Source organism: Hemibagrus wyckioides, linkage group LG20 (assembly GCF_019097595.1).
Source record: "Hemibagrus wyckioides isolate EC202008001 linkage group LG20, SWU_Hwy_1.0, whole genome shotgun sequence".
NCBI lineage: Eukaryota > Metazoa > Chordata > Actinopteri > Siluriformes > Bagridae > Hemibagrus > Hemibagrus wyckioides.
In genome coordinates this window covers 8376964-8394416 of record NC_080729.1, presented here as the reverse complement: position 1 = coordinate 8394416, position 17453 = coordinate 8376964, and the positions used below count along the sequence as shown (strand labels likewise).

Genomic DNA, 17453 nt, shown 5'->3' with positions numbered 1-17453 from the left:
GGGAAGCAATCGCCGCTTTGGGTTCATTGTTCTCGTCCATGTAGGGGGAAAAAACACTTCGTAACAGTCGTGAAGTTTTTAAAGCGATGGTACAAATTATAGGCTCTTTTCCTCCTTTGTTTGTTTAGCAAGTTGTTTTCTGAAAGGTTCAATTATGGCTGTGCTCTATAGCAAACTCCTCCATCTTTTTTCTCATACTAACGTGGGGTTTTTTTTCCTGTATTTTTTTATTTTATTTTATTTTATTTTATTTTTTTTGCGCCTTGTCTTCCATGTAGGCATTTCCTATTGGTGGATGGAGGAGGCATCTACGTGTACTCGTATGAAGGACGCCTGGTTTCCGCTCCCAAGTTTCAAGGCATGAGGACAGATATCCTGAACGCACAGACCGTCTCACTGAGCAACGACACCATCGCTGTACGAGACAAGACCGATGAGAAAGGTGCGATACGCTTGACATTTGGAATTCCATTTTATTTCACAGGTCACGCTATATTGACGCCAGTACAAGTTTACGTATGTTGGAAATGATCAATGAGCGAGTCTTTTGATTAAGAGCTGCCCAAAAAGTTTCTAGTTCAAGGGCCTAGAATCAGTCCCGAATCGTACCGAGTACCAGCTCAGGCGGTTTTAAATAAATGATCAAAACTTCACATCACCATCAGGTCCACATTTATTTAGTCACTTCTGTAAAATTTCTCACAACGCCTCTTACGCTCGTCTGATTCCAGGCCCTGGAGTTATTGTGAAACACAAGTGGACACAGTGGTATGGCAGCTACACTCGGGTTGAGTTTGCGTTGGCCTGAGTTTCTGAAAAATCTTCAAGACGTAGTCATTCACTCGTTTTTAGCTAACTTCAAAAACAGTTAAGCTTTTGGTCAGATGAGAATTTACAAAACAATGACTAAGCCCTTTTTCCACTTGCGCTCAGATTTATTCATTTACAAGCGAAATCTGGGCCAAGTGCTACAAGTGCCACAAAACTCAAAGCTTTTACTAACTGACCAGAAACAAGTGCAAGATGGGTTTGGAAGAACAGAGAAAGCTGCAACACCACACACACACACACACACACAAAGTACTGGTACTCAGGAGTCCTACAGACAAGCTGCAGCTTAAGACATTTAAAAAAAATAACAAAAACAACATAAGAAATTAATTAGAATTAAAGCTGAAATAAAATGCTAATGTAATAAAATACAAAAAATATATAAATGCATACTAATAACCATAATCTGCAATAGATATAAGGCAAATATAATAATTAATAAAATAAAATAAGCAAATACAAAATCATAATAAAATAAACAGATTTAAATGCATAATAATAACAACCACAATTAACAAAGAATATTTTGTTTATAATACATAATCATATTAATTCAAGGTTTTTTAAAAATTGAAAAGTTTCATAAAAAAAAAATAAATAAAAAAAATCAAAGAATTAACATTAAATAACATTAAACATTTAAAGAAAATTCTAATAAAAATAATGCATAAAAACACTAAACAATAGTAATAAATATTCTGTGTATATTTTTATTAGGATATTTTTATTTATTTATTTTTATTTTTTTATTTTTTTTATTTTTCATTATGTATTGTAAACAATATATAATTAAGCTGAAATAAAAATGATAATGTAATAAAGTAAAAGAATAATGATAACAGCAATAGATGTCAAACTATATATGTCAAATACAACACTAACAAAATGATGAAAAAAAGAAAAGAAATGAGTATAAAAATATTACATATTAATATATAATAATATAATATAACATGATATAATAATAACATAATGATCAAATCATACTATTATCTAGTACATGTTTAAAAATGATGGAATTATGTTGCTGGGGTGTTATTTGTAGCTGTAATATGTTTGTTTCACTTCTGGAATGTGATTATAATCTAACCTTTAAAAAAGATTTAAGCTACATAATTACCTTTAAGAGTAATGGCACACTGCATGTACCTTTCTAATAAAGAAACATTTTAATGACCCTTTCTTGTTCAGGAGACAGTTAGCATACATTATATAACTTGATTAAGAGTTTATAAGTTTTCTCCCGCCTTAAAAACGTTAACATATCCAGTATTATACGTTACATCGTAGGTCATCTGGTACCGAATTGGTCACATGCGCATTGTTTTCTGAAGAAGTCATTAGGAATATTTTGTGTTTTCCAAGTGAAACAGGCTCCGTGTTTTGGCTTGATAATAGCTGGCAGTGGGGCGAGTGTCAGAGAAACAGGACATGACATTATGTTTTCAGATTATTTTCCCTGTCTGTGCTTGAAGACGTTTATAGCCAGTCAAACGTCATTGCAATTCCATGGCTGATTACGTAATCCTCTGAGTGAGTGATACTGATGAATTGTGCACAGTTTGACCTGTGACATGAGCTAACAAGGCAAAAGTCATTACCTGAACACGGCTCATGTTCTGCTTATGTTCTTTTTCAGTCGTCTATTTGTTCGACGCTCAAACAGGAAAACCCGTCGGTGATGGCAAACCTTTAACCCACAAGGTAAATTACTCCATAATTGTTTTTCCCAGAATGCGCATATTCCCAATAAAGCACTGCTGATGGAACTGATTGTATTTACTCAGCCTCTATTATTATCTCTATTCTTACCATTCTACATTGTACTATTTAATGTAGATAAAAACGTCTCTTTTTGGTCTCTTTTTTATTGATTTTTTGGGAACCGTTGAGATTAATTTGAAAATATTGCAAACATTTTTGCTTCGGAGATTTTGCCACTAGTTTTTATGCAGCATAGTGCTAGTATATAGTGTGTAAGTAAGTAAGTAAATAAATAAATAAGTAAATAAATAAATTAATTTAATAAATAAATAAAGTAATTAGATTACATTTAAATAAATAAATAAATAAATAAATAGTAATTACTGGGTTTTAATCTAAATATACCAGTATTTGGAGCACTAATATGTCCTGCAAATATCTGTAATCTGATACAGTACATTAGGATGAATGCATATGCAGGAATTCTGAACTGAAAATGATTTTTTTTTCTTTTTTTTTTTACATTTACATTTTATTTTTTTGTCATTTCAGAAGATAACATTAGTAATAAGTAATAGATTTATTTCCTCAAGACAGCAAAGGGTCTAGTCAATGTTATAGATTTAACAAAGCTAATATATGTTTATGTTGATTACTGCTTTGTTAGCTTTCGATGTGGTGGGCTGCCTGAGCCTGAGTTGACCAGACCTTCCCGTAATTTCCAAGTAGGAATTCCGAGTTTTAGTTGTTAGTGCTTGTTACAAATAGCTACAAAAAGTTTAATCCCTTCGCCTTTTTAAATGATCCGAAACAACACCTTTTAAGCCACTACATATCGACCCACACAGTCCCAGTGTAATCACGTTTAACGCTGTTAATTACTCTTCAGAGGTGATGGAATATTATCTGAGCTTTTCTCACACTTGAGTAATCTCTGCAGGTTTTAGTGCCACCCAGAGGACAGTTGGTGCACACAAAGACTTGGATGAGCTTGGAGGGGTCAAAGAAGAAGACAGAGAGAGAGAGAAAGAGAGAGATTGGGGAGGGGGAGGGGGTAAAGGGGTAGGGTGGTGTGGGGTCTGGGACGAGAGTTGATGGGAGTAGCCAGGATCAGCAGTTACTGTTTGTCAGCATGTGTGTGTGTGCCAGCACTCCTCAAGTGCAGCTTCAAAACCCAGGAGTGTTAAAGCTAGAGCCAGCTGGATTTGTCTTCTACACACACTCCTCCAAACTCCCTATCCAAACTCAGACACACACACACACACACACACACACTGATCTCAACATTACAAGGTCCCAGTAAGGTCTGAGTGTGTGCACTGTCAGCCATTGCAGTCTGTGTGTGTGTGTGTGTGTGTGTCTGTAGGCATTTTTTGTATTTTGGCATGTAATGTCCAACTTCAGATTTTCTATAAAACTATTGACTAATAGTCAATAAGCAGTCCTCAAAAGGATTGTAGTTTGTGTGTGTGTTTGTGAGAGAGATAGGGGCCCAGGACAGCCTGCTCTTCTCTCAGCCGACTGACTTATTTACTGTTTAATGCTTCTTATGCTTCTTGCTGCCAGATCACTAATAACAGAATGTTTCAAAGCAATGCCAGTGATCTCTCTCTCTCTCTCTCTCTCTCTCTCTCTCTCACACACACACACACACACACACACACACACAGACAAACTCCAACAGGTCACCGCGAGTAATCTCCAGTACAAGTGTGATGGATGTACATTTTTTCTTCCTAATCTCCCGTTACTCTTTTCCTGCTGGAGTGAGCTCATTATTCTCCGTCTCATTCTTCACGCAGCACCCCGTAGATGTTCTGCTCTCTCCATTAGCAAGTGATGTGAAACAAATTCCCAACAAATATCTGGCTACCCGAGCGCACAGGCGGCTGTCAGAAGCCATCCGAGGATGACAGAGCTTAACCCGAAAATGCCCTCTCTCGCTCTCTTCTTCGCTCTTTCTCCTCAGGAATGTCGCATTTGATATGCATCGAGCTCCGTTGCTGAACTAATTCTCGGATTACCTTCCAGGCAGTGCGTTCGCTCGGTGTGTAAAATCGCTCTGCGTGCATTTCATGATGGGATGGTGTTGCGTGCTGCATGCATTTCACACCCTCTCACTCCATCGCCAGCGTCACAGCAGCACAGGCACGTTTCGCCACGTACCATCGCAAGCCATGGGTTAGTTCCAAACTGTGTCCTGCCTAAAGACACAATAAATTCAACAAGCTGTCATTGCTGAAGTACAGACATGCTTCATCTTGATCCTGCAGCCATATTGTGAACGTTCAGGTTAAGCACCTGTTATTACCCCAACACTCAGTTTAAAGCGTAATAAATCCTTATTATTTACAGGGTAAAACATGTTGAAGCAACCTCTCTCTCTCTCTCTCTCTCTCTCTCTCTCTCTCTGTCTATCCAAAACTTCTTTATCCCTCTCTCAGATGGAAGTGACGGTAATTGCCCTTGACCAGTGCGGAGCCTCTAATGACAGGAAGATCGCCTTGATTGACAAAAACAACGACCTTCATCTGACCTCTGTGCGCAGGCTGGGCCGAGAGCAGAGCATGCACAAGATTGGTGAGAAGACACAATGAGATAATGTTGAGCTTTTCCACTAGATGGATTTGAATACGTTATACCATTATACATAAACCATTACACATAAATAACCTCACCTTCTGAACAATGGTAATCAAGAGGAGGTAAATATATTATCCAACGTAATGTTTCCTGCCACTGATATTTAACTTGAACGTAGATTTCTCAACAGATTTTTAGATAGGAAACTCACAGTTTTAACCAAATTATAACTAGCCCCCTAGTCACTACATCTACTCACTCTAAGGGATGTACACTACCAGTCAAAAGTTTGGACATATCTTCTAATTCCATGGTCTTTCCTGATGTTTATTTCTTTCTACATTGTAAAACAATGCTGAAGGTGGCCAAAATACACAATAATCTCGTTTGAACAGTTGATATTGAGATATGTCTGCTACTGATGCTCTGTAAAGCCTTCATAACGGCTCTAATCTGAGGTGCTGTTAATTGGTGATTTCTGCAGCAGAGGTAAGTTTTGGTCTTGCTTTATTGGGATGGTCTTCATGTGAGCCAGTTTCATCATGGTGCTTGATGGGTTTTGCAAATGCACTTGACAATACTGTTCTTGCAAGAACTATTCCAGAACACTTAAAATAACAACTGACTCTTGTTTTTTGTGCATATAAATCCATGTGTGTTATTTCATAGTTTTGAAATCTCCGGTATTGTTCTAGAATGTAGAAAATAAATCCCTAAACAAAAAAACATTGAATTAAAAGGTGTGTCCAAACTTTTGACTGGTATAATATAATATTATATAATATAATATAACATGATATAACATGATATAATATAATATAATATAATATAATATAATATAATATAATATAATATAATATAATATAATATAACATGATATAATATAATATAATATAATATAATATAATATAATATAATATAATATAATATAATATAATATAATATAATATAATATAATATAATATAATATAATAGTAGAACTTAACTAAACATTAAGTGGAGCTTTTATCTATCACGCTGCTGCCATGTGATTGGTTCACATTATATCCTGAAATAATGACTTAAAGTCAAAATTACAACATAACACAGCACTCGAACATTAGTCACATCTTTCTTTCTTTCTTTCTTTCTTTCTTTCTTTCTTTCTTTCTTTCTTTCTTTCTTTCTTTCTTTCTTTCTTTCTTCCTTCCTTCCTTCCTTCCTTCCTTCCTTCCTTCCCTCCCTTTACTCTCATTTTTTCTCCCTCCCTTCCTTCCTTCCTTCCTTCAACCCTCCCTCCTTCCCTCCCTTCTTTCCATTTACTCTCATTTCTTTCTTTCTTTCTTTCTTTCTTTCTTTCTTTCTTTCTTTCTTTCTTTCTTTCTTTCTTTCTTTCTTTCTTTCTTTCTTTCTTTTGTTTTTGTTTGTTCTTTCTTTCATTTTAGTGTGATGCTTTTTTATGATTTCATATTACTCCTTTAGATAGATAGATACTTTATTCATCCCAAAGGGAAATTCTCAGTTTTCTTTCTTTCTTTCTTTCTTTCTTTCTTTCTTTCTTTCTTTCTTTCTTTCTTTCTTTCTTTCTTTCTTTCTTTCTTTCTTTCTTTCTTTCACATTAGTATTTTATGTAACACTTTGTCACATCTTGTGGTTCAGAGCTTTTCTAATTTTATGATTTCATACTGTACTTAGTAAAACCCTTAATATAAAATACATTTTATGTCATTCATTTATATATCAAATATTGTAGTCATATTTTAGTTTAACATCCATAATGCAGTGACAGACCATTATTTATGATCTCTCTGTCTCTCTCTCTCTCTCTCTCTCTCTGTTTTCTCTTTCTACAGGGTCTATGGTCCACACCATGGCCTGGAATGACTCAGCCAATATCCTGTGTGGAATCCAAGACAACCAGTTCACTGTGTGGTACTACCCCAGTGCTGTATTTGTAGACAAGGACCTGTTACCCACAACACTCTTCACCAAGGATGCCAGGTGACACACACACACACACACACACACACACACTCGAGCACCAGTGTAGGTTTTCACACTTGGACTAATCCTGTGTGTAAATACAGCTTGTGTGCTAACACTACCTAATACTGACACTCAAGCACTGAGTTGGATTAGCAGAATGTAAAAAAGCTGTTTTGATGGAGGAGAAAAAAAGAATTTAATTACTCTCATGGCTTCCTCTGTAAGCTGCTGTAAGTGAGGAATAAAACCTGATAGCATGTGATGTGATGTGATGGGAAAACAATAAACAGCAGTGTGGTGTGATCCATTCTCACCTTGAGCAGCTTTAGTGTGCATTTAATGTGAAAGAAATGAAAATCATGTCATTAATTACATGATAGGAGCTGTAAACAGTCATCCTCTCTCTCTCTCTCTCTCTCTCACTCTCTCTCTCACTCTCTCTCACTCTCTCTCTCTCTCACTCTCTCGAAGTTAATAAGACATAAAATGCAGCTTGTAGAATTTTTGTATGGCTGACAGTTTCTGTCTAACATGCCAAGCTGTAATTTTTTGTCTTATTAACTTCAAGAGAAGAAAAAAGAGAAGGGCACAACTGTTTATTGTTGCTATACCATAAGTAATAACAGGAACTAGCGTGTTTCACAAATGTGACAGCTAGAAATGTAGCTGAGAATGGATAAAACATAGCATTCAACAGAATATGATCACACTGAAAATAATCAATACAGGCTGGTAATAGTAACTCGGCATTGTACAGTGGCCAGGAAGAACAAAACACAATAACAGAAAATCCGAAAACACAATAAACAAATCCAAAAACACAATAAACAAATCAGAAAACAAAATAACAAATCCAAAAACAAAATAAACAAATCAGTAAACCCAATAACAAATCCAAAAACAAAATAAACAAATCAGAAAACACAATAACAAATCCAAAAACAAAATAAACAAATCAGTAAACCCAATAACAAATCCAAAAACAAAATAAACAAATCAGAAAACACAATAACAAATCCAAAAACAAAATAAACAAATCAGTAAACCCAATAACAAATCCAAAAACAAAATAAACAAATCAGTAAACACAATAACAAATCCAAAAAACAAAATAAACAAATCAGAAAACACAATAACAAATCCAAAAACAAAATAAACAAATCAGAAAACAAAATAACAAGTCCAAAAACACAATAACAAATCAGAAAACAAAATAACAAATCCAAAAACACAATAACAAATCAGAAAACAAAGTAAACAAATCAGAAAACACAATAACAAATCCAAAAACAAAATAAACAAATCAGTAAACCCAATAACAAATCCAAAAACAAAATAAACAAATCAGAAAACACAATAACAAATCCAAAAACAAAATAAACAAATCAGAACACACAATAACAAACCAGAAAACAAAATAAACAAATCAGAAAACACAATAACAAATCCAAAAACAAAATAAACAAATCAGAAAACAAAATAACAAATCCAAAAACACAATAACAAATCAGAAAGCAAAATAAACAAATCAGAAAACAAAATAACAAATCCAAAAACACAATAACAAATCAGAAAACAAAATAAACAAATCAGAAAACAAAATAAACAAATCAGAAAACACAATAAACAAATCAGAAAATACAAAAAACAAATCAGAAAACAAAATAAACAAATCAGAAAACAAAATAAACAAATCAGAAAACAAAAATAAACAAATCAGAAAACAAAATAAACAAATCCAAAAACACAATAACAAATCAAAAACAACAATTAACAAATCTTGTTTTCTGATTTATTATTGTGTTTTCGGATTTGTTTTGTTGTTTTTTTTGTCTGCCTCTGTATTATTGGGCTACATCACACTGAATTATTTTTAATAACAAACTGAAATGCTGAGGCATTCGCAATCCATGTTCAAGCATTCCCTTTCAGCTTTATATATTATTATCCTTCATTAAGTAACCGTGTGCTGGTTTTTGTCCTGCAGCGAGTTCAGCAGCGCTCCACATATCCTGAACTACACGGGGACGCAGGTGACGGTGAGGCGGGCTGACGGTTCGTTGGTGTACAGCGGTGTGCCACCCTACCCCACCATCCTGCACGAGTACGCAGGATCCTCTCGCTGGGAGGAAGCCCTCCATCTGTGCTGCTTCGCCAGGGTACACCTGTCACACCAGTCTGCCTAGCACAGGGGAGGGAAAGCTATCATCTTCAATTCACAGAGGTTCCAAGGGTCTCTGATAGAATCTAAATTCCTCTATACAGTAAATTTCCAGTGGGAGCCAGGCCAGGAGATTGGCTAGGTCACTCAAGTCCTTCTAGAGTTATTCCAGCTGTAAGTTTGGGATTGTTGTCTTGTTGAAACGTCCAGCTTCTCCCCGGAGTCGGTTACTTGACCAGAGAGATACCATGTCCTGGTACAGTTCTTCATGCATGTTTCCTATGATTATGTGTAATATCTCAGTGCAGGTAGAACAAAAGGATCATCATCATAGTGCTGCTGCTGTGTGTGTGATGATCATACACAACTCATCACAGCTGGATCAACTGACTGCTGCTCTCTCTCTTCTCTCTGAGAGCACACTGTGAAATCTTTCTTTCTTTCTTTCTTTCTTTCTTTCTTTCTTTCTTTCTTTCATTTTAGTGTAAGCCTTTTTTAAATTTCATTTTAGTTCTTTGTAAACTTGCAGATTTCTTTCTTTCTTTCTTTCTTTCTTTCTTTCATTTTATTGTAATGCTTTTTTTTAAAAATTCATATTAATTCAGTGTAAACTTGCAGTTTTCTTTCTTTCTTTCTTTCTTTCTTTCTTTCTTTCTTTCTTTCTTTCATTTTAGTGTAAGCCTTTTTTAAATGTCATTTTAGTTCTTTGTAAACTTGCAGATTTCTTTCTTTCTTTCTTTCTTTCTTTCTTTCTTTCTTTCTTTCTTTCTTTCTTTCTTTCTTTCTTTCTTTCATTTCAGTGTAAGCCTTTTTTAAATGTCATTTTAGTTCTTTGTAAACTTGCAGATTTCTTTCTTTCTTTCTTTCTTTCTTTCTTTCATTTCATTGTAAGCCTTTTTTAAATTTCATTTTAGTTCTTTGTAAACTTTCAGATTTCTTTCTTTCTTTCTTTCTTTCTTTCTTTCTTTCTTTCTTTCATTTTAGTGTAAGCCTTTTTGAAATGTCATTTTAGTTCTTTGTAAACTTGCAGATTTCTTTCTTTCTTTCTTTCTTTCTTTCTTTCTTTCTTTCATTTCAGTGTAAGCCTTTTTTAAATTTCATTTTAGTTCTTTGTAAACTTTCAGATTTCTTTCTTTCTTTCTTTCTTTCTTTCTTTCATTTTATTGTAATGCTTTTTTTTAAAAATTCATATTAATTCAGTGTAAACTTGCAGTTTTCTTTCTTTCTTTCTTTCTTTCTTTCTTTCTTTCTTTCTTTCTTTCTTTCTTTCTTTCTTTCTTTCTTTCATTTTAGTGTAAGCCTTTTTTAAATTTCATTTTAGTTCTTTGTAAACTTGCAGATTTCTTTCTTTCTTTCTTTCTTTCTTTCTTTCTTTCTTTCTTTCTTTCTTTCTTTCTTTCTTTCATTTTAGTGTAAAGCTTTTTTTATTTCATATTAGTTCTTTGTAAACTTGCAGATTTCTTTCTTTCTTTCTTTCTTTCTTTCTTTCTTTCTTTCTTTCTTTCTTTCTTTCTTTCTTTCTTTCTTTCATTTTAGTGTAAAGCTTTTTTTATTTCATATTAGTTCTTTGTAAACTTGCAGTTTTCTTTCTTTCTTTCTTTCTTTCTTTCTTTCTTTCTTTCTTTCTTTCTTTCTTTCTTTCTTTCATTTTAGTGTAAGCCTTTTTTAAATTTCATTTTAGTTCTTTGTAAACTTTCAGATTTCTTTCTTTCTTTCTTTCTTTCTTTCTTTCATTTTAGTGTAAGCCTTTTTGAAATGTCATTTTAGTTCTTTGTAAACTTGCAGTTTTCTTTCTTTCTTTCTTTCTTTCTTTCTTTCTTTCTTTCTTTCTTTCTTTCTTTCTTTCTTTCTTTCTTTCTTTCTTTCATTTTAGTGTAAGCCTTTTTTAAATTTCATTTTAGTTCTTTGTAAACTTGCAGATTTCTTTCTTTCTTTCTTTCTTTCTTTCTTTCTTTCTTTCTTTCATTTTAGTGTAAAGCTTTTTTTTTATTTCATATTAGTTCTTTGTAAACTTGCAGTTTTCTTTCTTTCTTTCTTTCTTTCTCATGAGTATGTTACGTAGCAGATTAGAATACAGACAGAAGTGCACATGAGCGGAACAGGCCTCCTGGGTCCTGTTTAAACAGCTATGTAATTGTACTTATTTTCTTCAGTGACAGTTTGATAAAACACAGTAATGCTTTCGAGAAAAATGATAATGAGAAGACAAAACAGTACAGGCTGCAGCACGGAGATAGCCTGTCCATCTTGTGGTGGGAAAGTGGAGAGCGGTCAGCTCTCGCTCTATATACAGTAGTTATGGAGAGAGTGATCTGACCCAGAGTGAAATACACAGACTGAGAGAACTGTTTTAACGTGGCCTGAGGCTAATGATCTCAAATTAATTGTTCCATTAGTAGAGACTTAAATTGCTTGCACATTGTGAGCTGTAAAAGGAGACAAGCTGGACACTGGACACATGGCTGAGCTTTCCAGAGCCTGGGAAAGTCCCGTGTAAATTAGACCTTAGACCCGGATTCTCACACTCTTATACAGGTCTGTGCTCGCATAGAGAAAGTTTAGCTTACTTATTTATTTTTACTCATTTTTTATTACTTAAAAGGTGCTGAAAGAATTACTTCATGTTTCTTGTCGTGTCTCTCCCTTTTCTTACTCACTGAGAATCATTCTTCTACTGGGGATCTCTTTTTCAATTATTTATATTTATTTACTTATTTATTTTTATAATCATGTGTTTTTGCCTCTGAGTTATGTGCTTGTTTTCTTCTTTCTTTACTTGTATCCATACTTCCTAATTTACTTCCTCACTTACTTAGTTGGTTAAAGTACTGACATGCTGAGTTTCGTTCTTTCTTTCTTTCTTTCTTTTTTCTTTTTTCTTTCTTTCTTTCTTTCTTTCTTTCTTTCTTTCTTTCTTTCTTTCTTTCTTTCTTTCTTTCTTTCTTTCTGTCTTTCTTCGTTCCTTTCCTTTACACTCATTTCTTTCTTTCTTTCTTTCTTTCTTTCTTTCTTTCTTTCTTTCTTTCTTTCTTTCTTTCTTCCCTCCCTTTACTCTCATTTTTTCTCCCTCCCTTCCTTCCTTCCTTCAACCCTCCCTCCCTCCCTCCCTTCTTTCTTTCCATTTACTCTCATTTCTTTCTTTCTTTCTTTCTTTCTTTCTTTCTTTCTTTCTTTCTTTCTTTCTTTCTTTCTTTCTTGCCTTCCTTACTTCCTTCCATCCTTCCTTTTACTCTCATTTTTTCCTTCCTTCCTTCCTTCCTTCCTTCCTTCCTTCCTTCCTTCCTTCCTTCCTTCACTTTACTCTCCTTTCTTTCTTTCTTTCTTTCTTTCTTTCTTTCTTTCTTTCTTTCTTTCTTTCCCTTTACCCTAATAATTCATTCTTTACCTTTCTTTATAATCGTGTGTATTTGTTATTTATTTGCTTTGCTTACTCCGTTGGTTATGTACTGACATGCTTAGTTACTTAGTTACTTGTTTACTTTATGCTTACTCACTAATTTACTTACTCACATAATTACTTACTTACTTGCTTACTTACCTTCTTACATGACTACCAGCTGGGGAGAATAAAGGCTAACATGTGCATGTGCTCTCAGACACTCATGTGATTGTGTCGTGTCACTGTGATTGACAGGGTAGAGACAGTAATCCACCCCTCCCCTCCAGGAAGCAATGACCCGTTTGCTCTCTTCCACACTCTGGGGGTCACAGTAAGTGATCATTACACCTGTAAATGAGACAGATCCCTGCAGAGCACCGATCCTGATCACTTAACAATATCAGGCCATAAGTATTTGAGACAAACCGGTTGTCTCTCCTCTGTAGAAAGCGCACATCTTTCAGGGAGTCAACATGCTGTAAGAGAAGGATTGTGGAGCTTAAATTTTTAAGCAGCAGCTGTTTTACCATATGCTTTAGGTGTAGAGGTGAGGAGTCTTAAACCCCACAGATAACATCTAACTATCACATCTATCATGATTTCAATAGCACTGAGAGAGAGAGAGAGAGAGAGAGAGAGAGAGAGAGAGAGAGAGAAATGAGTCATGACCTATCTCTTTTCCCTGTTTTCCTGCTTCCTATCTCTCTCTTTCACCTTTTGCCTCACTTTTTGCCAAATTTTATTTTCTTTCTTCTTTGCTAATCTATAAGTTTTAACAAAGATCAGATGGTAAGACTGTAATAAATGTCAAAGGACAAGATTGCTTCTAGTAAATCAAATTTTAATTCTTTGTTTGAGATTGATTTTGGGGTTTGTACCAGTCCTCTGGATCTGCACTAAATGCACCACTAAGTCCTGCTTTTTAGGGAAAAAAAACTATGCTGTAGTTATTACTTTTGTTGTTGCCTGGTGTTTGTACAGTTTTAATTGGGTGTCTGGATGAGCTTTTAGCAGATGGAGTGTCCGCTCTGGATTGCCTGACGGTCCAGTGGTTTTGTGAGGTAGTGCCAGCGTGGTTTGAATTTGTTTCTAATTAGTTCGCGTCTCACCATTTACCATTTACCGTACGCAACCAACCTCCACCCAGCAATTAATGCACACAGCAGGCGGCTGTGCGCTCGCTCCTCATCCTCCTGGCATTATGACGCTTTAACCGCAGATCCCGAGAGTGTTCCAGTATGCCATTACACAACTGTTAGTACTCACACTATCTCTTCTGTTACAACACACTCTAGCCATGCTGCCGCTATAGTTTTCACATAAAGTCTTCCTCTGACTATCCGGACCATCGCTAGCCATATAAACGGCATCCTCTAGGCAGGTCTTCTGATGAATATTAAACACATTTTACTTCCATTTTCATGCGGTTGCTTAGATTTGTCTTCACTCTATTATTTGCTACAACACTGTTGACACCGAATTTCTTATTATAGGATTATGATAAAACAAACACGATACCTATTCTATCCTTTTTCTAAATTCAAAGCTTATTGACAGAAAATTTTGCCTTTTTCTAAACATAATTGAAAAGTCAGGCTTAAAATTTGCGAAAAGATGTGTAGAAATATGCATATAAGTGCATATAAAATATGAATAATAGCCAAATAGTGTTTAAAAGTAAAATGTTTGGCATGTTGCTGGTGAATACCCGGTTCAGCAGGTGGAGTTCGGGTGGTCAGTGGGGATGTGATGAGGAACACAGCAATGTGGGGGTTCTGCATTTCTGGTAAACGCTGCAGTGGCGTGGTTCTTCCCGGACAAGGAGTGAACAGGGAGGAGGAGAAGGAGGAGGAGGGTAGAAGTGAGTGAGTGAGTGTAAAAGTGAGTCCAGAGTTTTACTGGGCCACCAGAGTGACACACACCACAGGGCAGTGACTTCATCTCCAGTGCTGGAGATCCTCAGTCACTGAAAGAAAGCGCATTAAGCAGCTACACCATGCCTCGGATATGGCGGCGGAGCGGTGCAGGAATGTTTTGTTTTTTTGTTTTTTTTGCTGTTTTTTAAAAAGATTGATTACACCATACCTTCTGCTGGCTTTTGTTTGTGGGTTGTTAATCGCCGTGTTTGAATTCTCGTTCAGTCTCAGGGCCATGCTCCTGCACCGATCCCTCCTTTACGCACTGTCTGTTCTCCTTCTCTGCAGTTAATTAATCGATCTGCCCCGCAGCACCACGGTAACAAGCCTCATACAGAGAGAGAAAAATCGGGCCTATTAACATCTCCGTCCCAGCAGAGACGCCAGCCTAATGACCTTCTTGTCCTTATTATCCCTCTGTCAGGTCATGATATCATCTGCGCATCAGCGCCATCTTAGACCCCCATTACATTTCCCTCAAACTAAACCACGAAACACATCCATACATACACAGCTGGAAGACCATTCTCATCCACCTCATTCACTTCCAGTGCATTGGTTTTGGACGTTTGTCCTGTCTCTGCCATTTTACTTCATTGTTACTGTTGAAGTGAAGTGTAATGTAAACATAACTTAAACTTTAATTACAGTTTTAAACAATATTCGGAGTTGAACAGTTTTCCCAGAGACATTTCCCCTGGCCTGCTAGTCTGCCCTGCTAAATATTCCCAATAATGCGGTGTTGTAAATATTTTAAATACAAAGACCTGAGCTAATAATTGCACATGAACAAACTTTTACAAGTTGCAACTTCACCTCAAATGCAGCATAAATATTTAATTCTGACTGTGGAGCAGAAGAATGGCAGACATTTTAACAGCCAGTATCTGATCACTCAATGAATTATTTAGGCCTAGGTCTGTTTTTGTTATTCACTTTTTTTCGTGTGAGGAAATCGCACTTAGATAGCAATCGTTTTAGAGCTATTTAGGGAGACTGACTGTTTTTACACACTGCATACGTTCAACTTGCTTGCACAACATAATAAATAAAAACAACAAAATATGTTATAGACAGCGGGGGGAAATGGACGTGGTTTTCCAGAATTCAGTGACAGCAACATCCAACTGGATTTCCAATTCCGCCATACATTAACAACTTTTATTAGTCTTCATTCATCAGAGGTCAACGCTTCCATCTGTTATTTGAATGCTTGCAAAAAGCATCAAAATAAGCAGAAGACCATGACATGAATCTGCTTTTCTGCTTGCTGAGTTGTAGTGTGTGTGTGTGTTTGTGTGTATATTGTAGGATCAGGCGCTGTGGGCGTGTCTGGCTGGTATGGCCATGGCTAACAGAGAGCTTAACACAGCTGAGACAGCTTACGCAGCCATTGGAGAGGTGAGCATAATTTATAACGCTCAGAAAGGTGCACATTTATAATGTAACACTTTGTTCCGATCTGCATTGCTTTTAAAATGAAAGAGCTGTCCGTTTCTGTGTGTGCGTGTGTGTTTTGTTTATGATCTCTATAGGCGGAGAAAGTGCAGTATATAAAATTTATAAAGGATTTGCCCTCTAAGGAATCCTCCCTGGCTCATATACATCTCTTCAGTGGACAAGTACAAGAGGCTGAAGCTGCATTAATACAAGCAGGCCTCATATACCAGGCCATTCAGATCCACATTGACCTCTTCAGCTGGGACAGGTTGGATGCTATGTGTAAATGGTTTGTGTGTGAGTGTGTGTGTGAGCACGTTTTTCTCTAACACAGCTGTTTCCTCAGAGCTCTGGAACTGGCAGTGAAGCACAAAACCCATGTGGACACCGTCCTTGCTCATAGACAGAAGTTCCTGCAAGACTCTGGCAAAGAAGAAACCAACAAGCGTTTCCTGCAGTACTCTGAAGGGGTGATCTGATTTCTTATTCTCCTTTTTCTCTCCTTGAATTCTTTAAGATAATAGAATTCAATAAGTAGAAAATGCTTGAATGGGCCATCGTTGAGGAAAGCATGTGTTCAAAACACCGATTCGAGATATTTCTGAAACACAAGACGGATACTTCATGTTAATTCGAGTTATTAAGCGGGAAAGAAAACATCAGATATATGAAATCTGACGTAATGTACTCCTCCTGACAGGAAGTCAGACAGAACAGTGAAACATGACACACTGATAATCTGGCTCGGCCTCCGGTTGGGAGGATTTTCATCAGATGGAAATCCGGCCAATACTTTATTTCCTGTTGCCGTATATCACTTTTAAATGGACCAGAATTCTAATGAATAATGTAGGTATAAGACTACATGACTTAGTTCGGATAATCCTCCTCACTGCTGCTGCTGATTTAATCAGGTAATCAGTAGCCCAGAACGAATACACAAATTATCCTTCCCAACCCTGCTATTATTGCCCAGCGTGTGCTCAGGCATGACATGTGTATGTGTGTGTGTGTGTGTGTACTCGCATGTGTGTAGGTGGAGGTGGATTGGGAGAAGATCCAGTCCAAGATTGAGATGGAGCTAGCCAAAGAGAGAGAGCGAGCAGCCAACTCTTCAGTCAGGAGCAGCATGGCCTCTCACCGCTGAAAAACAGACATTACCCAGCAATCTCAGCAGGACCATTGTTCTCACTGCTGACCTGAGATCAGACTCCTGGAGTTGGAGTACTTTGGATAAGTAACTTTTGGGTCATTCGGTGTAATACGGTCAGTTTCCTCTTGTTCATCGGTCAGCCTTGTGTGTTCATTCTGTGAGCATGTTTAATCATCTGTCCTGTAAATAATCGTGTAATCATTAAGCACTGATCTCTTTATAAGCAAACTTTGTATAGAGTCATATTTTAGATGAAACAAAAAGCCTTATTTAATGATGTGTAAAAGCTGTTTAATAAATAACACACCTCTGCTGAATACA

At 36.1% G+C, this 17453-nt stretch overlaps 1 protein-coding gene across 1 annotated transcript in view; it reads left to right on the top strand.

The window, feature by feature from the left end:
• ift80 (intraflagellar transport 80 homolog (Chlamydomonas)) overlaps positions 1-17453 on the top strand; it is a 69917-nt gene extending 52464 nt beyond the window's left edge. The window contains exons 12-20 of the mRNA XM_058418285.1: positions 279-442; positions 2471-2535; positions 4980-5115; positions 6951-7098; positions 9071-9242; positions 15851-15940; positions 16075-16247; positions 16326-16449; positions 17016-17453. Coding sequence (XP_058274268.1) covers positions 279-442; positions 2471-2535; positions 4980-5115; positions 6951-7098; positions 9071-9242; positions 15851-15940; positions 16075-16247; positions 16326-16449; positions 17016-17126 — 1183 coding nt within the window. The 3' untranslated portion in view covers positions 17127-17453. The remainder of the gene's footprint in view (positions 1-278; positions 443-2470; positions 2536-4979; positions 5116-6950; positions 7099-9070; positions 9243-15850; positions 15941-16074; positions 16248-16325; positions 16450-17015) is intronic.